The 26410-nt window shown below is 43.2% G+C and overlaps 1 protein-coding gene across 1 annotated transcript in view; it reads right to left on the reverse strand.

The window, feature by feature from the left end:
• The window catches only part of CDH8 (cadherin 8), a 269040-nt gene that overhangs the window by 81301 nt on the left and 161329 nt on the right, over positions 1-26410 (reverse strand). Inside the window, exon 8 of the mRNA XM_081119970.1 lies at positions 8949-9085. Within this exon, the coding sequence (XP_080976096.1) occupies positions 8949-9085 (137 nt within the window). The remainder of the gene's footprint in view (positions 1-8948; positions 9086-26410) is intronic.

The raw sequence follows: 26410 nt of genomic DNA on the forward strand, positions 1-26410 counted from the left end.
TTAGCCCCGGTTTCTAGGCTTGGATTAGGGATTCCTATAATCAGAAAACACACTGCATTTTCACTCTTTTGGCTTCGCTGCTCTGTGACCTGCTTCCACTTGTTCAATACAGATGAGATTAAATGATAAACGGGCTTGTTGGGTAATGAAGTGTGTGCTGGCATTATTCAGGGCTGGCCTCAAGGCCTTAAAAGTGAAGAGAAATAAAGGTTCTTAGATCAGAAGCCAGGCTCCTTGGGGAAAGAAAGAGGGGACCTGAGGCTCCTTTCTACCAGTACCTTTCCCATAGTCTCTGCCTCCCAAGATTGGTTAACATTCTATGGGAATCCTTCCCTGTCAGCACAGTCGGTGCCCCACAATTTTCATACACGGAGAGGGCAGTCACACCTGCCCTTTATGTGCCAGCTTCAGTCACTCAGGGAAAAATAACTTTAAAAATCCAGGAAACAGTAGTGCCTGTGTGCCTGTCTGCCTGAGACTTTTATCAAAGAGCTGAGTGGAGTACATTAAAGCAAAAATCCTTTCCACCAATCAATTACCAGAGTCTGTTTGGAGTCAGAAGTCATCAGTAGTCGTAACATATTATTTCCTTTATTCATTCATTAATTTACCAAATATTTATTGGGAGCCCTAAGCACTAGGCCCCCAGGATAAAACCGTGACCGATAATAACACAATAATAACTTTTTCATGAAAGCAAAGGCTTTATTTTTTTCCTTTAGAAATGTATGCTCTTATCCATTCAGCTATATTTTAATACAACTGTTAAAAAAATGTATTCTCCAAACCAAAAGCAAATAAATGGTTATTATGAGTCTCAACCAGTCATTTGAAAGAAAAGAGCAAAGGTTTGTGAGAACCTATAACCAAGGAACCTGACCCAGCATGGGTATCAGAAAATAGTAATAAGTTAATGGTTACATTAACACTTGGGTAGCAGAAGTTGTTGTAGCTTTATAAATGCATTACTAGGTTTAATATGAGCAATGCAAATTGCTATTTAATCTGAAATTCTAAAGAATCCGGAGTTAACCACTTGATGGCTATTAGATGTATTTTGTCTAATCCTTTCTCCCAAACATGTAAGGTGCTGAAGCATAGAATTCGGATGCACATGTACTATACTGAAAAGAGGGTTCTGGAAGGAAGGCTGGGGAGTACCTATGTGTAGGCTACAGATTGTTATTTATGTCTTGGTCACACATACTGGGATTCAGCATCTTGGTCTGAAATAAATTTAAAAAAGGAATGGCCATAATATTCCCAACTCCTCCCATCAAGAGGTGACATTTATTTCTCTACTTCTGGATCCTGGTCTTGTTTATGTCACTTGTTTTAGCCAATGTGATATTAGCCAACTTGATATAATTAGAGACTTAGAAAGTGTTTCTCACCAGTCTTTTGCTGCTCCCTGGAACCCTGAGAACATCACTAAAGGCGAGCTAGCCTATTAGAGCATGAGAGACCACATGGAGCAGAGAAGATCTGTATATACATGTGAGACCAATGCAGATCGTCTAGCCCCCAACGAGCCACCAGCTGACCAGAAAGATTAGCAAAGCAAGTTCAGACCAAAGAACTACCCAGCTGCCTCACAGAACCAAGAGAAATACATGTTTATTATTTTTTGAGCCACTAAATTTTGACATGGTTTTTTATGCTACATAAGGGAACTGAAACAAATCAGAGCCTCCAGATGACTATTCTGGTCCCTTCTCCCCATGCCCAAGGGGCTTGAAAGGAGGGAAACAAGTGACAAATGGAAAGTTTAGCAATAGGACTAGTAAAATGACAGGGAATGAGAGAGAGAGGAGACACCAGGTTTGGCCTGGAGGGGGAAAGAGAGGGGGATGGGGAGGGACCTGAGAGAGGGGAGAGAAAGAACACTATTGAGTCCTTACTATCTTACTATGTGCCAGGCTCTGTTTTATGTACTCCACCTGGATTATCTCATTTAACTCTCACAGCAAACCTCAAATACAGCAACTGAAACTTAAAGAAATTATATAACTTATTCAAGTCACACATATAGCATAGGTTGAACCCAATATTTTGGCTGTGACAATTTGACAATCGTTTATATTTTTAACTAATAATCACTGCTGCTTGCTGAGAAAGTGGTGAGAGCGGTGCCTGTGACCTTGGTTTCGGGTGAGAAGGGAGCTCTTACAAGTTGCGAATGTGGCCAGGGCATCTAGGGCCAATAGAAGAAAGAAGAAGTCTATGCTCCTGGATACATATCATTGTAGAAAATCATATTTGGAAAATAATCTCAAGATGATACTTCCTCAACAAACTCACAATTTGGTAGATCCTCAGAATGAAGTTGGGTGATTCTGCTAATGACAAGAAGGTCCCTTTCAGGCATATCTTCTTTAATTATATAAAAATAATGTTTACTTTATAATTATCGCTTTAATAATGTTGCATTAGCTTTAGTATAAAAATGTTCTCTATATTAGGCAAGATATTGCCACCTAAATATATTCACGCTTCATCATATACCGCTAAAGGTATCCCAATATATTCCCCATTTTACAGTCAGGGAAAATGGGTCAGAGAGAAGTAACTTACCAACAGAAGGAGTGTGGATAAGTGAAAAACTAAGGATTCTAACCAAGCAATCTGACGCAAGTCAGTCACTTAACTCCTAGCTTGCTCTCTGACTTGCAGACTGCTAATCCACATTTTCTCCCCAGGTCTTTATAATTTCTCTGTCCCCAGAGAAACTGAAGCCTAAGGATGAGTCACCCTAATATTATCTGATCTTTATAACCTAGTCAAATATCTAAAGCCTTCCCCACCTCATCCCCCCCTTTACCTCACACTTTTGCTATGAGTGGCCAGTTTGTTGCAATTGACACCTGGGACGTTTGAATTACCGTTTGCTGCTGACCTCCTTTCTACGCTTTGTCTACTGTCGTCTACAGTAAGAGTTCTCGTTGAGGCTTTGGGGATGGTGGTTGATAGAGAGAGACCAGGGCAAGACATGGGGATAGACGCCTCTTACTTTCTGTCTTTTTCTAGGGTAGGACTGAGGGCTCCTGGTCATAATGACATCCTAAAGGAGTTCCTGGTTAGTACCTATATTTCTGATCTAAATCCATGTGATAAAAAAGATGGAGAGGTTGTGGGAGGATACTAGTAGAATGGTTATAGAACAAAGAGGAAATGAGGCAGAGATCCCCAAGTCAAGATGCAAAGAACCGGAGCAGAGGTGCAGGAACTGGGCACTGTCGTGATTGCAAGAACACTGATATGGGTCACCCACAGAAGGGTATTCACTCGGGGCCTGTATCAGCCATCGCTTTGGACTTGTAATGGCACTGACTCCGATTCCTCACTATGGGGAATTGTGTACTGGATTCCAACCTCTTTTCCAGGAACCTGTAGTTCCCGTTTCACTTCCCCATATTTTATTATCCATTTCTTTCCATCATATCCATTATTAAGAATATTGATCTGTACCGACGGCACCTGTATGCTCTTCTGAGGTAGGGGGCTCTTGATAGGAACTTGCCATGTGGCGTGTCTATATCCCAAATAGAGTCATATCTGTCATACTGCTACAGCCTCTTGGATATTTGGGAGCCCCTTAACCACTCCTGGCCCTGCATTTCACCGTCTACCTTAAGTTCATATGACCCTTTCTCTTCTGTGAGAGTTAACCAATGGCTTCCCTTCATCTGCTTCTACTCAATCCTACACAAAGAAATGGCCTTGGGTCTTAATGAAACTCTAGTCTTGACTATGCTATAGGCAATAAAAAGAAACATTACTTTTTTTGAACAGGAACTTGATATAAAATTTAAAGTCCTTAGTTTAATCAGGCTCTTCAAGAAAGATCTGAGGGCCTTTCCTTAGGCGTTGGTCAATCAATCTACCACACCTGCACCAAGGCCAAGAGAAAGGTCATTGAACGGACATACTGGTTATGCAATGAAAAAATGGAACTGCACCTAGCAGTCACACACAGGCCACCAGTGCCAATTTTTCTGTGCAGAGGATAAGGGGTAACATATAATATAAACCAAATCAATAATTTTAAATTAAGTCATTAGTCAAAGCCCAGGGTCAAGGCTGTATTTACAAGAACATACACAACGTATTCATCAATTTCTAAAGGTTGTAGGTGGATTTTGAGCTAAGAGGTATAGTACTACCACTGTTAATTACATTCTCACTACACCCAAGATGACAAGGGACAATTATAATTCCCGTTACACAGATGATACAACAGAGCGAGAAAGGAGAAATTATCTGCCCAAGGTTATATGGCCAAGACATGTCTAACTCCATCCAATTCCAGAGCCTAAGATTTCTCTAAACAATGAGCAGCCCATAAAGATGTATTTTTCCTAAGCATCCTGTGTTGGACAAAGCAATTATTCTGGAAACTGGGCCCTAGGCCAGGAAGAAACATTCCTTAAGTGCTATCCAACTAGTGTTTTCCCTGGGAGATTCAACCATCATTAGTGAATAGCTTCATTTGCAGTATTGTGTGCAGCCCACTGTAGTGGGCCAGAGCAATGCATTATCACTAACTGAAAGAGATTAATTTAATGGCCAATTATATGCTTCCTGCCTTAAAATACTTTCAGGTAACCAAAAGTAGCTTGCTTTCTGTAAATGCCAATTGCCTGCCACCAGGTACACAGTGTCGGCGGTTTTCCCCACCTTCCATCCCACATCACCGATTTCCTGGGAAGGACACCCTAGAATTGGCATTCGGTGCCTCTAAAAGTCCCTGCAGAGATTCTATTCTAAGCAGACTGATTTCCCCACCGTGCCCCCAATATCCTTTCTCTCTCCTACAACTGTGCTGGTCATTGCCGTTGCCCTCTGAGGTAGGCCTTAGCACCCGCTCAGCCTAAAGGAATCCCGTGTGCATCTGAGCAGCCTTAGCTCGAATCTCAGCTCGGTGAAATGTCACCTGATTACCAGAAGAACCACGAAAAATAAAGACAAAAACAGAGGGAAAAGGGCGCCTTACCTGTCTCTGCCTTCCTTCAGGGTGTTGTTACAATGGGCATCTGACTGAGGGGTGCAGAGGAGGTGGGAGGAACCCGCGGCACGTGGACTCCTGAATCCCTGCCTCGAGGCCGTGACTGGGCACAGCCTGAACTCGTTTGCTTGGTTTTAAGGCTCACCCAGGTGATGTGAGTCAGCTGGGAAAGTTAACCCCTCGGTGAACTTCACTGAAAAATGCTTTCCCCGCCACTGTACTATTTTGTGCTCTCTCTTCTGTGTCGCTCAGTTTCCCAATCTCTAAAATGGGAATAGAATTCCAGCCAGAACAGCTCCAAAGCTCCGCCCTGTCCCCCAGGCAGCATTCCCACCCTGGGTTCCAAGTGTCGCAGTAGAAGGGCCGGGTCTAACGCACCCTTGTCCCTGCGCTCGCCTTCCACTTTGCACAGAACCACCTCAGGCAGGGATGTGACAGTGCCAATGCTCAGTTTAAGCAGGAGAGTTAAAGGGGCGAACATATAAGAGGGGTTTCTCCCGTGGAAGGCGCCTAAGAACACGTGACCTGCCGTCAAACAACACGGATTCCAATCCTGCACCCCCAACCCAACCCTCGTGTCCGTGAAATCTTGGGCAAGTTGCTTCACCTGTGGCTGAGTTCCCTTGTCTGAAAAAGGCGAATAGTAATAATCCCTACTTTCACAGGGTGGTGTGACAATGACATGCATCCTGGGCCTTGCAGAACGCTTTTTCAGTGCTTAGTCAGCTAGATTTACCATAAACCTTCACCACCATGGCAAACCCCAGCCGCAGGGGGTGGGGTTGCTACCAGCAGAGAGGCCCCGGGTATGCCAGTCCCCTGTTAGCACTGGGCATCCTGCACGGTGCCCTGCTGGCTGGCTGTGGCCCCAGCTAGATCTACCTCCAGTGAAACGCTCGGGTGGCGCGCACAGCGAGGGCTCAGCCTTGGTTAAGTAAATGTGACACAAGAGAATAAAAGACAACATCTTCATCCTCATTAGGAGGTAACAGATGGACTTCCCTAATATCCATTTTTTAGCTTCATTTCGTTTGTTTAAATCTCTGCCTGATGAGATGGCGTTCTGAGAGTAATTTTAAACAGTTCTGCCTGGAATAAATATTTCTTTAACTTTATCAGAACCTCTCCCCAAGGGCTTCTGTTGTCCTGGGTGGTTTTAAATATTCATCTCATCCAAATGCAATAAATCTTTCTTTAATATTTTTTTCCCCCCCAAGACCTGATCTGTGGCTTTGCAAGGTAAACACGACGTGATGAGCTAAATAATAGAACCAAGTTAAATCAAGTTACTAAGCCATTTTCTCAGTAATTACGAATTTTTTCTCCAGTTCTCTGCGGCCATATTAATTCTACCTCTTTTCATGATTTGGAAAAAGATGACTTAATTGTACAGTTAAAGTTTCTAAATTTGTGCCCGCCTCAGCTAATTTACAGCTAAAAAATTAGGGTTCTCTTTCATACTCTTATTTTTTTCCTGTTCTAAGAAAGTTCCATGCAAAGTTTTTGTTTTTTTTTTTAAAAAGCAGATTTCTATCTAAGTTTATAGGTTCACATTTCTTGAGATGTCAACCTCTATACTTTTGATGAAATGAAAAAAATAATATTTATTTTACTGATAGACATAAAGTCTTGACTTTTTTCATATTTATTACGCTACCGTTTTTAAACATAATCATGTGTCCATTGAAAGACGTACGTCGTGACCCCTTTCCACCCCCTCAACATGGAAGCCCTTGTAATTCCCGACACTCGTCATCGGCTTGCTCACCTCGGGGTCTCTGTGGCCTCCCAGCAGGTTCCAACTGCCTCTTCCACGTGCAGTGGCTCCCAGGTGCCGGGGGGAGCACCCGGGCTTTGCGGGTTTTGCTCGCTGCTCTGCCCCGTCACTAAGAGAGCGCTGGGCCAGGAGTAAGGACCCAGGTGACAGTCACCGAGCGAAGGGGCAAGTGCACGTCCTCCCTCTCTGGGGTCGGCCCGGAGCTCACAGCTCATTGCCCGGAGCCCCTGCTCTGGGGTCTGCGCATCCGTCCGCCACGCCTCGCAAATGAGCCTTGTGCTCCTCGATTGCCCCGGGCTGTGTCTTAGCCGCTGCTCGCGTCTGAGTCCTTTCCCTCCTTAAATGGAGCGCGTGCCCCTCCTACGCAGGGCCTCCTTGATAAATATTTAAGCCGAGGCACCCAGCTCACAGAAGAGTGTCATGGCTTACGGCTAATTCGACCAGGGTGTATTCAATAGACGAGAAAGTTCTTTTAAAAGTAATTACTACCTGCCTACTTTAAAGAAAACGGTGATCCTTCTGAGCATTTGTGTAAAGCCTTAAACCAATCTAAACACACAGGGGCTCTCTCGGAGGCTTCAAGTGATCACGCAGCGTCAACACAGTGGATTACAGAAGCCCCCTGCCTGCGCCTCTGCAGGTGGCGTTCACGCTTGCATCGCGTCAAGGCCACAGTGGCACCCTGCGTTCGCTCTGTCCCTTCAGGGTGCAAGGGGAAACTGCTGCCAACGCAACACTAGGGGAGACAATGGCCCCCCAAAGGCAGGGAGAACGCCCAAGGGTCCAAAGCTCAGCCCCGCTCCAGGCCCCTCAGTTTGGTAGAATCAAAGCAACACACCCCCGGGACTGCGCTCTGGGCCTCCCCTGGAGGCTGCCGCGAGGAACACACGCTCCGCTCTCTCCCGTCTTCACCCTTGCGCACAGCGCTGCTCGGTTTTGTTTCGGGTTTAAGGTTCCATGGAGGACACTTCCCCCACGTCTCAGGACGAAACCCATGCCCATGCCCATCCTGAAGGCTTGGGTCGCTTCTATCTGTACAGACCAACTGATCGTGCACCTCGGAGTGTGTCCCCTGTTTTCGCATTATTGTGAAAACAAAGAGCACATCCCAGAGAGCGCAGGGAACGAGGTTAGGCCCCCACCCTGTGAGTGTTGCCACATGCTGTGTTCTATGTCTGCCAGTGAAGTTTTCCTCATGTCCGTTTCTATTTCTTTATCCAGATTCCGAACTCCTTTAAGAATTTAATATCTCCCTTGAATCTGTGTAGACAGGTCCCTTAGGGGACGGAGAGAGTCGGGTGATATGCTGAACGTGCTTTGTTTGGAAACAAAATGAATGTCATGTCTCTTTTGCACGTTTTTGCATAATAGTGAAAATGGTAAGAGTCCGTGCAAGTTCCCAAAGGCAGTGTGACACTAATTGTCACCATATAACTAGTCTTTAGAGACTCAATAGCAGTGTCATGAAGAGCAATCAAAGAAGCTATGAGCATAAAAAATGGACAGGAAGACTGATGTGTGTTATTTTAACAACCCTGGAATGTTAACATGTTTGCATGTAATTTATGAAAAACATTTATATTGAACGTAGAGTTTTAAACGGTCTATAATTAATGTACAAAATACATTGAACTCCAAAAAAACAAAATAAAAAACCATCTATAATTTCACCTCTCCAAAATAATATGGATCGATAGTGTGAAGCTTCTGTCTATATTTTCTCCCTATATATGTGTATATGTATCAGTGAAGTTCAAATAACGTGTGAGCGATTGTTTCTATTTTGTATATAATACGTTAGTTTCTGCTTATTTAAATTATAGTGTATAGTCCTTGAGTTCTATCTTATACCCACCCCTTTATACTAAATCTTTGTTCATATTTTAATGGGCAGAACATGGTTTTTAATGACTGAATAATGGATATACATTATAACAATATTTGGATATGAGAATGCTTCCTTCCCATGTATACCACAACCTTTGATAATTTAACACAATGTAAGTTATTTCTTGCTGAGACGATTCATTCAAAGGCTCCTTGGGAATCATCAAATACGTTCCAATACCAAACTATCTCACGGAAACAGGGACCATTTATCCTGTGATCACTAGGCATAAAGTGAACCCAGACACACAAGTTAAAAAGTTAACCCCGGGCACTTACTAATTTCAGTGGCAATGATCGTGATGTTGTGCCACACGCTTAACTCTCTGTCAAGCGGGGTCGCCAGCGTAATCTTCCCATCGTCGGCATTGATGTTGAATTGTCTCTCCAGGTCAGTGTGCCGGTCGATGGAGAACCTGCAAGACAGACACACGCGTGATCGGCGTCCCCGTTCATGTGACCCCGCATTCCGCAGCCAACCTCCCGTCATCCTTGGAGGGCCATCGTTGCGAAGTCAAATGAATTGGGAAACTCAGTGGCATCATAATTTGTAAAACAAAGTGACTGAATGAGGCATAAGAAACTTGATGATTACCGTCCAAGGAGTAATTAGCTCCATGGGCAACACGCAGGCCATAAACTGCCGCCAGGTCCAATAGGTGGCCTCTTCGAAGGGGGATGCTGATGAACAGTTAATTGGACCATCCGTCACATTTATTGGACAGCTTATGATAATTACCAGTTGCCGCCAAATACCATAGGAAGCAATGAACTCAAGCCCGAAGCAAGTTGGTACTGGGCCGCTTGTCGTTTATCGCGGTTCAGAGGAAATGAGGGTGGTAAACTTCTGTTTGACTGGACAACATGTGTGTGTGTTTGTTTGCACTGCTATTGTTTTGTTTTTATTTTAAGTAAAGTATATATTTAGGCTTTCTATTAATCTCTGTCCATGGAAATCAGATAGTGGCTGATTCTCTAGTAGTCATCTTTAGAAGTTGGAATAGATATTTTGAACAGATTTATAATACTAGATTCTATGAAATTGAAAAAAAAATTTTTAAATATGTCTTTATTGAGTTCAGAGAGAGGAAGGGAGAGGGAAAGGGAGAGAGAGAAACATTAATGATGAGAGAGTCATTGGTCAGCTGCCTCCTCCACGCCGTCTGCTGGGGATCGAGCCTGAAACCCCGAGCATGTGCCCTGACCAGGAATCAAACCCCCATCTCCTGGACCATAGGTCGATGCTCAACCGCCGAGCCACACCAGCCAGGCTGAAATTAAAAATGTTAAGTGGACTTATTAGAAGTTCCTATATTGAGAAAATTTTCAGATATTGATAAATGCTGTGGAAAAATAATTCCTCCATAATCTTAATAATATACCTGAGAAGCAGCTGGCTCTAGACGGAGGCCACTGCAAAGCAGGGGATACCCATGATCTCCAATCCGAAACAAGCTCCTTGGCTGTTTGATTGATGTGCGGTAATCGCCTACCGCTTTTGGCCCAGAGGAAGCACTCGGAACAATGACAGGGCTTGGGAAATTGGTATGTTTTTTTTTAAGTTGTTTGTTTAATTCCTTATTTAAATCTGTATGATGCAGATCTCAAATTTGGTATAAACTCTATCCCCATTACATATATATTGCTATTTCTGGGATCATTCATAAATTCACTGGGCCTCAATTTCTTTACTGGTTAAATATGAAGTACCCATATCCCAAGGGTGGTCGTGAAGACTAAAAATAAAGCACCTATCAGTCTCTGGTCCTTAGTAGGCAATAAAGACATGCCCATCATCATCACCATCATCACCACCACCATAATCATCGTGTCCCATTAAATACAACTGGAAGGAACCTCCCTACTTGGAAGGTGGTGGAGAGGCCACTTTTCATAATGGTTTATAAATTGCATAAAACTGTAAAAACATTTGGGTATTATTTAACTCCCCTAACTCTAACAGAGGCAAGGATATTTTTTAAAGTTTCAGTTCATGACAAACTTTATGGGGTGAGTCATAAGAACTTATAAAATCGGCTATAAATACAGCCCCTTAGCAAGATCTGAGGTAAGAATGTCATAATATTATAAGATTACACAATGGGAGGAATTTGATGGGAAAAAATGACTTGGTTTAAAATTCAGTTTGAAACCTACCTCAACTATTTCAAGAAGCCCCTGGCTGCCTACGTAGACATTCTGCACATTTTATTGCCTGGTAGACTTTAGGATGAGGGCTCCCAAGAGTTGTTAAACAGCCCCAAATCCTGACTTCACGTAGTCAACAAGCATCCATTAAACGCCAAGAGTGTACTAAGCACAGTGCCTTTTCCTTCTACCCTTCTTGCCTTTGTTTCTTATAGAATGAATAAAATAAAAACCACTTAATTAGGTGTGATTTAATTATGTTATTAGTCTCTACGTGCCTTGGTTACCTAATCTATAAAATGGGAATTATAATAGGTTTTGTGAAATTTCAACGAGGGATTACATGTAACTCCCCTTTTACAGTGCCTGGCACATAGTAAGTGCTCAATAAGTATAGATTTAAAATAATTAATGGTATTATTACTTATCTGGAAACAATAGGTTTCTAGGGCTGATTCCCAGCCCCTTCTCAGGGGTGAGCTAACTTTCTTTTCACCTCTTGCTTCTCTGTCCCTAAACAAGTTCCTCTGGGTTCTCATCTCAGTGGAAACAAAGACATAGAAGATGCCAGTTTGGGTGATAAAACAACGGTGAGGGGGTGGATGCCTGCGCCTCTGGCAGCATTTTAGGTGTTTATTTTCCCACCAACTTTTCGGACCAAAATCTCTGTCCCATGAAGCAACTATTGCAGGTTCCAAGGTTTACTGAACATGTTTAATTTGTATTTCTATGGAACGCTATATGAAGTTTCAAAATTATAGTTAAAATTAATGACATTTTAATATACTTTAAAAATTAATCACATAGCTAAAGATTATTCACATTAAAAAACAAAACAAAACTGAAAGCATGCCATTTTTAGGAATGTTCTCAGAAGATGCTTGCTCCATTACCAGCCCCCCCTCCCCCCCACACACATGCCATAGCTCAGCCCCTCCATCTCTAGTTGCAAAGATTCAGCTTGTTCTCCTCTGGTCGTTTAAGCTGCCACCACCTACTCCATGACCTCAATTTCTCTCCTGTCCCCCGACTCATTCCATTTTGTGACGGAGCTCCATCCGCAGCAATAAACAGCAATACTTAATTATAAGACTCTCATAGAGGCTCTTTCCTTAGGCCAATTCACAGAAAATCATTTTAAAGAAAAAGAAGGGGTTAAAAATAACAAACCTGGAGCAACAACTTGAGTTTTAGAATCCAGTATACCACGTAAGTTCCCAAGATGTCATGCTTTTGGACAGATGTCCCAGAAGTAGACCCTGAAGATGCTACGTTCTCTGAGCTTCCCAGTGTCCTTCTCAATAGCAACACTTAGAGCGGAGGAAGCAGGGCCGGGGGATCCTCAATGAACCTCCCCTGTGGGCGCTCAATGAAACTAAGCAACTGCCCACATTCCACAGTCTTATCCATAAACTGGGGAAGACATCTAGTTCACAGAGGGGCGCTGTGCAGTAAATGAGCTGCTACATGGCTCACTAGGCAAACCAACAAATAACCCAACAAAATAAGGAGCCAATTTTTCAATCTGTAAGTGTTCTCTTCAAGCCCAGAGCAACTGTGGAAATGGAAATCCAGAAATAGAAAGATGTAACCTAGGACTATCATTCACATCCTTTCTAAAAAACAAAAACAAAACTATTATCTGAATTTACTTATTTATTTAATTAATTTATTTATTTTTATATATTTTTATTGATTTCAGAGAGAGGAAAGGAGAGGGAGAGAGAGAGATAGAAACATCAATGATGAGAGAGTCATTGATCGAGCCCACAACCGGGGCATGTGCCCTGACCGGGAATCAAACCTTGATGACCTGTATCCTAGGTCGACGCTCAACCGCTGAGCCACACCCGGCCAGGCTGCATTTATTTCTTTTTATTAAATTGATTAGGTGGCACTGATTAATGAAATTATGTAGGTTTCAGGTCAAGTCTCCTTCCATCACCATTTACCCCCCTCCACCTTCTTCTACCTCCCCCCACCTCCCTTTCCCTCCGGTAACCACCATGCTGTTATCTGTGAGTTCTGTTTTTTTCTTCTTAATCCCCTAGTAGACTTAGGAAAGATAGAATTTGGCAAGTGACATTAGAAAGAGGTGCCCAAACTCCTTGTAGCATTTGTCTATACCAGTCTTCAGCCCTTTCAAAGTATCTGCTACTTTGAGTGTCTCCATAGAGCATAGACTCTGAGCTAAAGAGATGATGGGTGACACTGGGTTTCCTAGCCCACCTCTCCCCACCCCCAAGGAGCCTTGTCGCCTGACCCTAGTCTTCGCTCAGCTTTCCTTCCTTAAGGATGGCCTTTCTATTACTCTAGCGTTAAGCATTTGCTTGACTTTTGCACTTTTAAGACAAAAGAGAGAATGTTCGGTTCAGATAGGATAATATCACTGATGAGTGGAAGAGTGCACAAACATTTACTGAGCGTGGGTTGTTATTATGTGTGAAACAGGGTGCTAAAGAGATACGAGGAAAAGGAGTACATGGGATAGGAAAGGAGTAAAAAAGAAAAAAAATAATAATTATTTTGGTTCCTCATATATCTACTGAAAAGCTTAATGCCTTCTAATTTATATCTTACAAGTCCTAGGATTTATATCTCCCGTATTAAAGTTTGCATTCTAATTTTGTAAAAATATGCATGTGCTGGATTTACTGTCCCTTTGCAGAATTACTTAAGATGCATTAGAGAAAGCTCTCGTGTTTTGAGAAAAGCTGAACACACTTTTGAGAGTGATCTTCCTGCCACGGTAAGAAGGAACTTCTTATTAACACAGTGGGAAGCGGCATGTGGAAATATGGGCTCCTTGGGTCACGTTAATGTCAACGCTAATGATGGAAGTTTGGGAAATAGACATTCTTGGTCCAGTACAATAGATATATTTTAGAAACTGCACAGTCCTTGATAACCAAGACTCTCAGAAGCCCTATTTAAGCTCTCTCATTTTATTCCAACAAATACCCAGGTTTGCTCTAACACTCCTGTTCCTCTCACCTTAAGCAGCATGTCTTAGAAGTTAATGCTAAGGACTTCATCATTTTACACTGTGAAGTTAGGGCCACAGACGCAAGAAAATTCCTACCGAGACGCTTAGCCCTTTCCTTGGGGACTCGGGTTTAACCTGCAGCACTCTGACCGTGAACGCAAGCTGATGTCGCCGGCTTGCTCTCGGAGGGTGACTGGCAGAGATCAGAAGTAACTTTAAGAATATACCACTGGTGCCGTGGTTGCGGATACATAAAGACGGACACCTGGATCTTACGGTTTTGGGAAACAGCGCCCCATTCTGCACTGCTGCTCCTGCCACAGACGGTAAGGGCAAGCTCTCCCTGAGGACCAGCTTTCCTCAATGAACACAGCCCAACTACTTGTATTTCATAGCAACATTTGGCACAAAATCTCACCTCCTGTGTGTGTGTATGTATGACTTGTATTTTGCTGTTAACATCCAAACATGATAAGTACATATATTCATTCATTCATTCATTCATTCATTCATTCATTCACCCATTCACATCACCTCCTACCTCTTCTTCCCAGTCTCACCCCCAACACTACACATGTACAGAGAACCTCGGTCCCCTGCTCAGTTACTGTTGTGGGTTTTTTTTTTTGGTTTGAAATAAAGAATGTCCGTCTGTGACAACGTGAAGAACATTTGAAGAATGTTCAGAACCAAGTTTCCAATGTCAAGGAGTGTCCCGGTTTCACTGCCAATGTCTTCAGCGCAACATGGGCAAACTATGCAAGTTAAGATCTGGAGCGGACAGGACACAAGCAGCTACCCTGATTATCTGATAATTAGATAAAGAAATAACAGGTTTTTAAAAAGGTTACTCTGCACTACATCTTTCCCCGCTGAAACGCCTGATAATTTGTCCAGGGAATGACACTTCTACTCTTAACTTCTACTTAACCCAATTTATAGGCCTACACCTCAACTTCCTCATCTGAAAAAACTGAGAAAAATAAGATCGCCCTCTGTAAAAGGTTAAGGTGAATCCCATGTTAGATAAAGCACTGAAAATGTCCTTACACTCTTTAAAGTGGCTTTACACAGAGTATGTGTTATTTTTTTCTAGAGGACACTCTGCCAAATATCCAGGTATTTTTAACAACAGCAACAAAATACATGAAAGATTTTGGTGTTTGGTATCCAGGAGGAGAGAGACATAATGTGGTACTTCACCTTGCTGTTTTCACCCAAAGGATTAAGCCAATTCACCCAATACAATCATTCTCAGGTGCCCTCTACTTTATTTATAGAAATCTCAGACTACAAATCTGTCTATTCATAGAAGGTCCTATTTTTTGAGTGCGCAGTATGTTTTATAGTTTGTTCCACATATACCTCAGAAAAATAACATAATAAAGCCGCAGTTTCATATGTAACATTCTACAGCCATGGACACCCCCCACACCCCGCCTCCCAAAAATTGTTAAGAGTGAATCCCAGGTAAAATTAGACTCATGACCAACTCTTCAATACTTACATAATACACTTGGAGAAATTACAATTTTTCCCCTGAGTCCTCAAAATAATCATTCATAACCAACAATCCTAAATATAATATGATAAAGAAATGAAATGCAATTTTAGATACTGTAAAAGGATAATATTTTAAATTATACATTGTACTTGATTTCAATAATTTTAATGACTGCTTCTTTTGGTTAATTACAATGCTAAGTGTTTGAATAAAGCCTGCCCCCTTGGAAAGACGGGTGTGACTTTCTCACTGTGTGCCATGGGAAGTGCCAAGCTCTGTGATGGGGCCACAACTTACATTGCAATGGGTCAGGGTCTCCAAATGCGCCTGGGAAAGGGTGAGGGGTGGTCAGAGGCATCTGTTTTGGGACAGGAGGAAAGAGGGTTTCTCCAGGTGGAGTATATAGGGAGGACATCCTCAGAGAAAGAAATTCATGTAGGAAATACTGGGACTTCGGGGATGCTCAGAAAACTATACAACGAAAGGACTTAACTAGGTGTGGTGATAGCTAAGATCTGACAGATGAGCATCCTACCATTTCCTTTCTCACTCTTTCTTTCCATCTCATCTCTTCCTTCCTTCATTCACTCTTTATGGAGCATCAAGTATCTTCTACGTCCAAGGCACTGTGTTAGGTCCCTAGACAAACACGGCCTTGCTCTCATGTAACTGAGTCTATTTGTGCAGAAAGAAAATGGAAGGAAATAGGACCTTTCAAAGCTTACAGTGATGTATTAGTGATGGGGGGAAAAAAGGTCTGAGATGTATAAAATATTTCAAAAATATTCCAATAGAAAGAAACAGCAAATATAAAAAGCCTGAGTTGGAAAGATAGTCAGAGTCCTTGAAGACCTTAACAAAGGCTAGGTGGTTGAAGTTCAAGATTCCACTGGGGAAGGGCACTAGGAAATAGAGTGTGAAGGGCTGTTAACACCGTGCTGGGGAATTAAATTTTTTCACTTGTAAGGAACGGAGAGCCACTTGAAAAAACATAGCAGGAAAGGGAGATGAGCTGAACCACAGCCGAACTCCACAGACAGCCTGTGCTACAGAAATACACTCTGTAATGTTCAACGACCTGACCGCCGGCTACATGTGGCCATGTAGCCCTTAAAGTCTGGCCAGTGTAATTGAGAGACTGAAATTTTAATTTTAGTTAATTTAAATTAATCTGCTTTCCATTCAACGAGCCACATGTGGTTAGTGGCTACCATAGTGAATGGCACCGATCTAGCCTGAGTCAGAGATCACTCTGGCAGCTGTGTATTAAATGGGAGGGGACCCAAGAATGGGGCTACTGTAACTTAGAAAGTAAAAAAAAACAAAACAAAACAGGAGATGCGATTATTTGTATGTGGGAGGTAAAGGAGATGACGGAATCTTGGAGAAACATCTTTGTAAAAGGCTCATGACCTCTTCTATTAGCCTACATTGCTTTCAAATTAGACACGTTTTGTCTCTCTCCTTAGAGACATTTATGTAATGACTGAATAAAACATACCAAACTGGTCAGAAATATTCACATACATATTAGCAAAAAATAATTTACCCTCCCCAAAATACATGGAATGTGGGACTGGCAGTGGCTGAGTGAGATTTGTCCCTGGTGTATACTTTTCTGTCCGGGAAATGAGGAGTTGTGAGGACACTGTCTTTCATACTGAAGATCCCATGAGGACCTTCATCCTCACTGGTCACCCTAAGGTCACGGGAACTCCAACCAATTCCCATGAATTTCCAAAAACCCACGGTGACCTTAAGGATGTCAGCAGACACCTGGGATGGAGAGAACCCTCTCACTCCCTGAACATCTCTGTGGAGCTGCCATCATGCCAACGGTGGCTTTGCTTTACATGCGAGGATGTTTAAAAGTGATACATGCTACGTAGACAGTGGAACATAGATGGTGTGAGACAGAAAACACCTCATTTGATAGCAGTCTGAACCAAGGGACTTGGCGCTGAATCCACAACGAAGATTTAGTAGTATATTTAATGTATTTATCGTGACCTTCCTAATTCTCCGCCTCTCTGCTAAGCCTTGGATAATAATTTCTCATTTAATCCTTTATAAATTAGTTGAGTAGCCCCTATAAACTGTCCTGACTCTCAAGGTCTGTAGCTGTACAAGGAGGGTGATACGCGATTTTCCCAATTGTAAAATTAGTGAGGTAAGTATAGTATCCTGACCATAGTATCTGACACATAATAAACTCGTACTAAATGATGATGGTGGTGTTTGATTATATAAGTTTTCCAATTTTGGTCTAAATAACTTACTATGCAGGGAAAAAAAAAAGTGTTTATGGAACACACACACGCCGAAAGAAATAAAAAAGTATCCCATAACAATATGAAAGCGGGTTTTTTGAAGATGTCATAGAGTTAAATACAGTTTGACATTTTAATTGCGTATTTAGGCTCATTCGGGAAACACTAATGACTTACAGTAAGTGCTAGGAATTATTAGGTGAACAAAATGTGGCCCATTAACTCTTTAGGGCTGGAAACACATTTATATTGAAATGAAAAAATGGTTTGTGTGCTTGCCTAGGATACAATAGTAATAACACAAGCACACCATTCCTAGTGTGCAAGCAAATGTCATTATTTCCCGGGGGAGACAAGAGTAATTTTTACCCAAAATACTCATCCCTCAACACAATGCCCGCCCACGAGGTCCAACCTAGTGGTGTCCATTTGAGCCAGTGCAAGTCCCAGTGTTACCTACTCGATGTTTAACCAAGTGCTCCAGACATGCTTCCTCCTTTGCCAATAAACGGAGCCCCCACCTTCACTACACTCCGGGCCCTGCTCCCTCCCCAAACCTGCTCTGTCCACGTTCAGACCCTTGTGTCTGACAGGAAACTTGGGTCTTTTGCTGTCCTTCGCACCATTAAATACACCTTCCATAACTGTCTCAAGGGCGTTAATAAATATTCTCATTGACCGTGAGGCTTCATACCCTAGCAGGCGTCCCGGACTTGATTTGCACCCCGAGGCCCGTCTGAAAGGCATTTCGGGGGGCCCCGTTCCGCTCCCCAGCAAGGGGGCCTCACACACAGAGGACAGCGCTAGTCAACATTTCACAGATGGGTGGAACTGGCGTTTCTCTATTTTTTTTTTTTAACATGCTCTCTTCTTAAACTACGCGATATTATGTCTTCCTTTGCAACACTAAGTCAAATCTGACCGTCCTTTATCCAAAGCAAGGTTGTATAATGCATTGTGTCAAACCAGAGTGTGGAAATAGAAGAGAAAATAAGGGGCTGGCTGAAATGACTCCCATAAATATGTGAACATCAGATAAGAATGTCAATCTCCCTTTGTTGGGATGCAAAATAGGGGATTTATTTTGCTTTGTGAGTATAATACCATCAGATAACACTGCTCAGCCTATACAAGCATCTTTGCTTCTCTCAGAATATAAACATTATTCAGTTTTGTTTTATGGAGGGGACAGAGACTTCACCGATCAATACAGAAACAAAACAAAACAAAACAAAAAAGATCCCAGAAACTTTTGAGCACCAGATCAGTACTTTCCAAAATATTTTCCTCTCTCAAGACTCTTACGCTGTTTTTTACCCACCCTAAATCAATTATTTTAAAATATTTTATTAATCCATGCAGTTTTTGATAATTACTAGCCAGGATAGCGATGTCACACAAACTATATCGCTTCAGCTAAATCAATTAGCCTCATCGGTGTCTGCAGGTCCGATTGCAGGGCAAATCTGTATTTGCCGAAGGGAAGATGCCAGGGCGCAGTGGTAACAAGTGGGCTTGGGAGCTGCATGGCCCGCGGTGTGAATTCAGTCCGACCGCTTCACTGGCACAGAGGGTGCGTGTGCTTAGCCCTGAGGGACAGGAGACAGGCTGTGCGGACAGATCTCCCTTCGAGGAAGGATGTCGGAGCTGTGCGGAGCAGCCAGTCGACAGCCTCCAGCTATCTGCTCCTCAGAATCTGCCTCATTTATGGAAAGTCTCCTCTCGGGGGGAAGCTGAAAACCAAGCAGGCAGGCCAATTAAGGCCCTATCGTTTTGGCACGACCCAGGACTCCTCTGATCGTTGATATCCATTCTGAAGAGACCCATCGGGCTGGGCCAGGGTTAGGCTGGGACTGCATTACAGTCGGATGTCTCCCGCTGCCCATCTCGCTTCTCTCCCCTTCCACTCACCGGTGCTGACCCCTCACAAACACCCTGGACCTCCAACTCCATCCACCTCCAGGGAGAACAACCCCGGAACGCGCTCGTTTAATTGGAACAAGAATCCTGCGTACGTCTAATTCGTGAAGTTAATGTAATAAAGTGTGAATGAGATATATGTGAAGGGCATGGTACTAAAATATAGAATAAACATGAATAAAATATAAAATATTCCTGGTATCCTTCATTAAATATCGACTCCCATATGAGAGAATGTGTGTTTGTTTATTGAACGCGCTATAGCAAGTCTATTCCAATTGAAATTCTATTTTATGCCACCTCATGCCTTTAGAGAGAGAAAGGCTGTTGGACTCAGAGAAACTGCCAAGACATTAAAGTGCAGAGACCAGGGTTTGGGCTGAGGTAGTCACCAGCCTCAAGTCTAAGATTCCTATTCTGTCATCTCACCAAGGCCTAGAAAAATAGGGTTTTATAATAAATTCATGCAAGAAACAAGTTAATTCCCCACTCCAAGCTGCTGAGCAGGATGTCCTTTCACAGCCTGAGTGGTAGTTATGGAAAATTTTCCTCCAAAACTACACTAAATAAAGGCAGGTTTTTCTGGCTCACTGTCATGGTCCCCATGAGGACAAAGGTAAGAATGGGGAAGGTCAAGGCCCATCACACATACAAATAACTGCTACAGGTTTCAAATATTTTTAAAATCTTATATTTAAGGAGTTCCTGAGACAGAATAAGATCCTAGAATTAGGTGAGGGCCAGCTATTCAAATTTCTGATAAAAATCCAAACCCGTCGGTCTAGTGCAGAAGTTGGCCAATTTCTCTGGGTCAAGTAAATAACTCAGGTTTTTGCAGACCATATCTTCTATGTCATAACTACTCAACTCCACAGTTGGACGGCAGAAAAGCATGAGGGTGCCTGTGTTCCAATAAAACTTTATTTAAAATATGTAGCAGGCCAGATTTGGCACGCAGGCAATAGCTAGCTGGCCCCTGGCCTAGTTGTAATAGAGTCAAAATTTTCACAAAAGTCATGGGTCTTCCCTTATGGAGGTTCTACACGAAGGAAGAAAAAAGGGGGCAGGGTCTATGGTAACAGAAAAGGTGCCTGAGCTACTACGCATATCAGGACCAGTATCACGATCATGGCGATGCTCTGCGCACTGGAATCTGGAGCACAGACCAGCACAGGAGCCTGGGCGGCCCCCCCTTACAGCCTGTACTCCACACGCCCTGCAGCCCTGCACAGAGTTCAAGGATCGCTCGTGCCGCTTACACCCAGCTCTTCTTACAGTGTGCCCTGTCCCTTAGCAAGTCACCTTACCTGGGAGGCCCCAGTGCAAAGAAACCTGAGTTGCACTTGATCCGGCTCCAATGTCATTCGTCCCAGTAGAGTTCCTTAGAGTGCATTTGGGGAGATGCTACTCTTAGAGAAGGGCCCTAAGTATCTATTTTTCAAATTTAACAGGCATAAATGCGCTTTTATGTTATAAAAAATGTTTTGCTAAACATTGGTTAGCAGCCTCTATATGGAAAATTTATAGGAAGATACAGTTTTGAGCTGACTGCAAGGGAAGATGCTATTTAGAGCCCCGTGTAATGAAATAAACCCCTTAGTTATGAATCAGTTATTATATTTCACTGAACTCCAACTGTTCCTTTCTCCCTGGTTAATTTCATTCTAGCCTTTGTTATTATGCCTAAAGAAACCATTTTAACATTTTCTCGCATGCACTTTGAGTATCAAAAATTCCATCTACAAGTTTTCAGCTTTTTGCCACTAATTGCTCTACTGGTTGCTCTAACTGCTTTAATAAATAATATTATTTGAGTTCTGCTAGTCCCAGAATTCTAAGGTCCCTGTATCACACGTTATTTATTATTCTGAGAAGGAAAAAACAGACTTTTTCTACCCAAAGCATTTCTTTATAGTGAAAGACAGAGAGAGAATTAAAAAAAGAGAGTAAATTATAAACACACAGTCCATCCTCAAAATTAACCCTAGGTTCTGTATGGTGGGGTCCATCCCCACTCTAAGATCACAGGAGAGCTATGCTTGCTTCTATTCAAATTCTTTAGGGAACTAGAAAAATCTCTTCCTCCATGTGCCCCTAAAGCTCTGTAATCTTGTTCTATTGATCATTTTCAGATGGCGTGTATTACAGGCTAGTCTCCTAAAATGTGAAGGGCTTGGGTTTTCAAAGGCTATTCAGTCGGCGCCCTTACTAGACAATAAGCCCCATGAGGGCAGAGCCTGTCTTTGTAGAAATTCTCTAGGAAAATGTGGGCTCTATTGATACTATTTATACAACTAAATAAATTAATGAAAATTATACACACACACACACATATATATAGTGACTGAATAGATGGCTATGTGCCTAAATGAATATATTAATCAATTAATTAATGGTAGTTGAATTAGCAGGTATAGTGAGTTTTTCAAAACAATGACTTGGAAGAGTTGGTACTCGTGAAATGGGAGACTAGCAGACTTTTATCTGCCTAAGAATGTGCAGGGAACTACATGACCAACCTTTAATTATTTTAATAAGGCTTAGCCCCTGTACTAGACGCTTGTACCCTGTTGGTGGGAATGCAAACAGGTTCAGTTGCTATAGGAGAGAAGCTTGGAAGTTCCTAAAAGGAAATTTTAAATAGAACTCCCATATGACCCCAGCAATCCCACTTCTGGGCGTTTATCCAAAAGAATTAAAATCAGGATGGCGAAGAGCTATTAGTGCCCCCATGTTAATCACAGCACTATTTGCAGTAGCCAAGGTGCGGGAACAGCCTAGATGTCCATCCACGTGAGTTAACAGGGGACCTGTGCTCTATAGACGAAACATATAGATGTTATTCAGCCTCAAAAAGACAATGGTGCACTAAGTGACAACCTAGATGAACCGGGAGGACATTGCGCTAAGTAAAATAAGCCAGTCACGGAAAGACGAATGCCACAGGATTTCAGTTAGAGGAGAAGGCCCAGGTGGGGGAAGGGCGGAGGGGATAGGAAGTTTCAGTTATGTAGATGCGTGTTCTAGGGCTGTGCCCAGCACCACCGAGTCTGCGGTTAACAATACCGTATTGTGCACTTCGCAGGGTATCGACCCTCTTAACTGATTTCTAAGTGTTCTTATCACACAAAGAAAACAACGAGGTCCTTACCCAAAATGGGACTGACTGTAAAACTGAGGAAAGCATCAATCGATACATAGCCTATCCTCCAAATGAATGCCAGGCTCTCTACAGAATAAAATACTTCCACTCTGGCATCATTGGGCATCAGGACTTGAAGGAGTGTTTTCAGGAAGAGAGCTCATTAACTGCAGCCTGGTAACTGAGGTGAATTATAAAAAAACGCTAAAATGTAAGCGGCGGGGTGGGGGCGGGTAGGCGGAGGTGGGGAAGCAATGCTCTTGTGTTGAGTGGGCACTTAAATTCAAGAGAGGAATTAGGACAACAGAGCCCTGCGGCCACCACGATCATGTGTCAACCCACTCTGCCTGCCGATGGGCCGTCATCCCCACTTTTAATTTAAGCAGCTCCTGTAGCCTTACTCAAGGTGAATGCTCTGAAAATAATACAAAGCCACAATTGAGAAAACAGTCACATGCCAGCTCAACGCCATGGTAACACCAAATACACACTTGAAAGGAAAATGAACCATAGCAGGTTTATATGAAAGCATTGACTTATTTTCAATACCTACACTGTGCTAGATGTTTCACCTTCAGTATAAACAATTTGATGCATATAATAGCGTTTCAGAGTGTCTGTCACAAAGTATGGGCTCAGTAAACAGCAGCTGCCATCAGCCTACACCTCATGCAAGAAGCCAGAACCGGGGAAGGCGTGCACACACCTAGTGGCTCTACACCCAGGCACATGCCCCCTGCTATAGCACCATGCACAGGAAACATCCTTTCAGACCCTCGGCTGCCTCCTTCATTAAACTGGAATCGTATCATAAGGTCTTTTGTGAGAATTAAATGAAATAATATACAGTAGAAACATATGTCAGATGCATTAAATAACAACAGCATTGTTTCTCCCTTTACTTTCCTATTCACAATGTAGTTCACAGCCAATAGTGACAAACCTGTACCACGGGGCCAGGCCTATGAGCAAAGAACACTCCGCCCAGACATATTCCCAGTCGTTCCACAGACCTGGCATGTTTTTATTTCTAGGAATGCATCCTGGATTGAATGAGGCCATTTAGAGAATGAATAATTGATTATTTCAATTCGCATCGGTCCTGCGAAGCCATCCCGACATGCAGAGACAAGGCTGGAGTCACGGAGATCCCAGGGGAAGAAAGGGAGTGTGGCATAGGGACTGAAGACGGGCACTGTGTTGTCAGGAACACCCAGGTACTGCCCTAGCTGCTTTGGCTCAGTGGTTAGAGCATCGGCCCGAGGGCTGTCGGGTCATGAATTCAATTCTGGTCCAGGGCACGTACCCTGTTACAGGCTGGATCCCTGGCCCTCGATAGGGCATGTGCAGGGGGCAACCAATAGATGTTTCTCTCACATCGATGTTTCTCTCTCTCTGTCTCTCTCCTTCCCTTCCATTCTCTCTATAAAATCAATGGAAAAAATATCCTCAGGTAAGGATTAACAAAAAAAAACAGAAAAAAAACCCCAGGTGGGCATCACAGGTATGCATTGGCGCTTGGCCGTTTGCATGAAACTGGGCAAGTGAGTCTTTCTCGCCTAAGTGTCGTCACCTGCTAAGTGAGGACAGTGGGCACGCATGTCATCTCACTGAGCTGTTAGGGGTGAGATGAGTACATTTAGCACCTCCTGGCCACATTCGAAAAAGCACTCGCTCTTGAGAATATTCACAGCAGTAAGTGGGGCAAACTAGATTAAATCGGGTTAGACTATTTAGCCTGTAATTACTAAAGAGAAACACAGGTAATTCTGTGCCCATTCAGCAACCTGTGGTAGGAGAAGCCCTGTCAAAATCAGGACCACGTTTTCAATTCGCATTTACTATACGACATTGATGATGTCTTTATGGACCGGTAATGCTAATTGCTACCATATATTTTACTTAATGACTTGATTTAGTTATCTCGGTCACCCTGCGAGGAAGATGACGTTATCTCAATATACAGATGAGGAAACTGAGTCTCAGAGAATACCAGAGACCAGCTGCCTGACTGGGAAGTACGTACCAGTGACGGGATTTTAAACCTTGGTCTCAAAGTATGTCACCTTTCAAATAATTTACACAACTTCATTCTGCATTACCGCAAGACATACAGTATTTTTTAAAAAGATTTTTATTGATTTTTAGAGAAAGAACAAGGGGGAAAGAGAGAGAGAGAAACATTGATGTGAAAGTGAAACACCTATCGGCTGCCTCCCGCACACCCCCAGCTGGGGATCAAGCCTGTAACCCGGGCATGTGCCCTGACCGGGAATTGGACCGACAACCTTTTAGGGCACAGGATGACATCCAACCCACTGAGCCACGCTGGCCAGGGTGAGACGTATAGTATTGAAGAAAGTAGCAAGTGCTTAATTAATGTTCCTAGAAGGGAGATGGTGAGACTGTGAATTTTGCTTCTATTTTGCCCTGGAAAGGAGTATACAGACATAGACACAGATGCAGATACAGCTGATATAGGTTTAAGTATAAGATTTTTAAATACGCAGTATTTCCTGCTTGACAATGTACTCGAAAAAGTCGTTGAGTATCACGGTAAGTCCACCAACCAGTAAACGACTGCATGTTTTAACACGGCAGACGACACAGCAAATGCCTGTTTCTTGCTACATGGCCGAGTAAACACCCCCCTGCCCCCCAAAGATGGATGCATCCTTGTCGGCATCTAAAATACAACAGTCCTAAAGAAACAATACCGTTTTGCTCTTTGTTACTCAGTAATTCCCTGAATGCCCATGTCCTCTAGTTCTGCTTAAAAAGGTTAAATGGCTCTAAATCTGTCTGCTAGACTCATAAGGAACTATGCACTGCTCTGGCTAGTCAGGAAATTTAATTTTCTACTCAAATCAACCAATTGTGCGTTAGGAAAAAAAAAAAGCTGGTCCCGATAACTCAGTGGGGGTGGGGGTGGGGGTGCAACTACAAAAATGCAGAACAGATGCTGGAAAATGCAGCTGGTGATTCTTACATTTATATCCCGTGGAGCCAATCCAGGCCCAATGAGAACTGTGTGGGGCTCATCTTGTGAAGGACACATCGGGGCCCTGATGTAATTGCATTGAAACGGTGTCCGCCCCTTCCTTGGGAGGGACCACCAATGTCAAGGAACCAGCACCTGCCTGACATCTGGCAGAAGTATAGATACATCTGGGCCATCAAATGGCACTTCACCTGTTCATCGCTTCCCGGTAGCACAGCCCCCACGTCCACTTTAGTTTCCCCAGAAATCACCATGCTCTCGGGTTGGGCAGTTGTTGCCAAGCAGCTTCACGCTTCCTCTACGCCTGCCATTCGTGCCGGTGACAGTAATAAAAAATGCCACCAGGATGATAAAAACAACGAACTACGATGACAGTCATCACGGGATCCCCTGCGAACTAGAATTATTTTCGGTGAATGTCCATTTCAACATCAGCGAATGGGTGGATTATAATATGTGTAAAAAATCCGTGGGGAGGCGAGGGACCTGGAATTGTACCCGGGCCTGTCAAGTGGAGCTAACTGTCACTGTGGTAGGAAAAGTCCCTCCAACCTCGTCGTTAGCTGATTACGCACATGTCTCTGCTCAGGAAGCCGGTTCCTGCTGGGACTGCAGATTTCATGTTTGGAGTTTTTCCGTGATTGCCCTGATATCTGAACCCCTCACTTTCCCCAAAGGGCCCTTGGCTTGGCATACTCCGGAGCCCCCTGTGTGTTCCTTGCGAACAAGAGGAGAAATCTTGTCAAATCAAGTGCCAAAACAGGCCCCAC

The sequence above is a fragment of the Miniopterus schreibersii genome, assembly GCF_964146895.1.
Source record: "Miniopterus schreibersii genome assembly, chromosome: 18".
Lineage (NCBI taxonomy): Eukaryota > Metazoa > Chordata > Mammalia > Chiroptera > Miniopteridae > Miniopterus > Miniopterus schreibersii.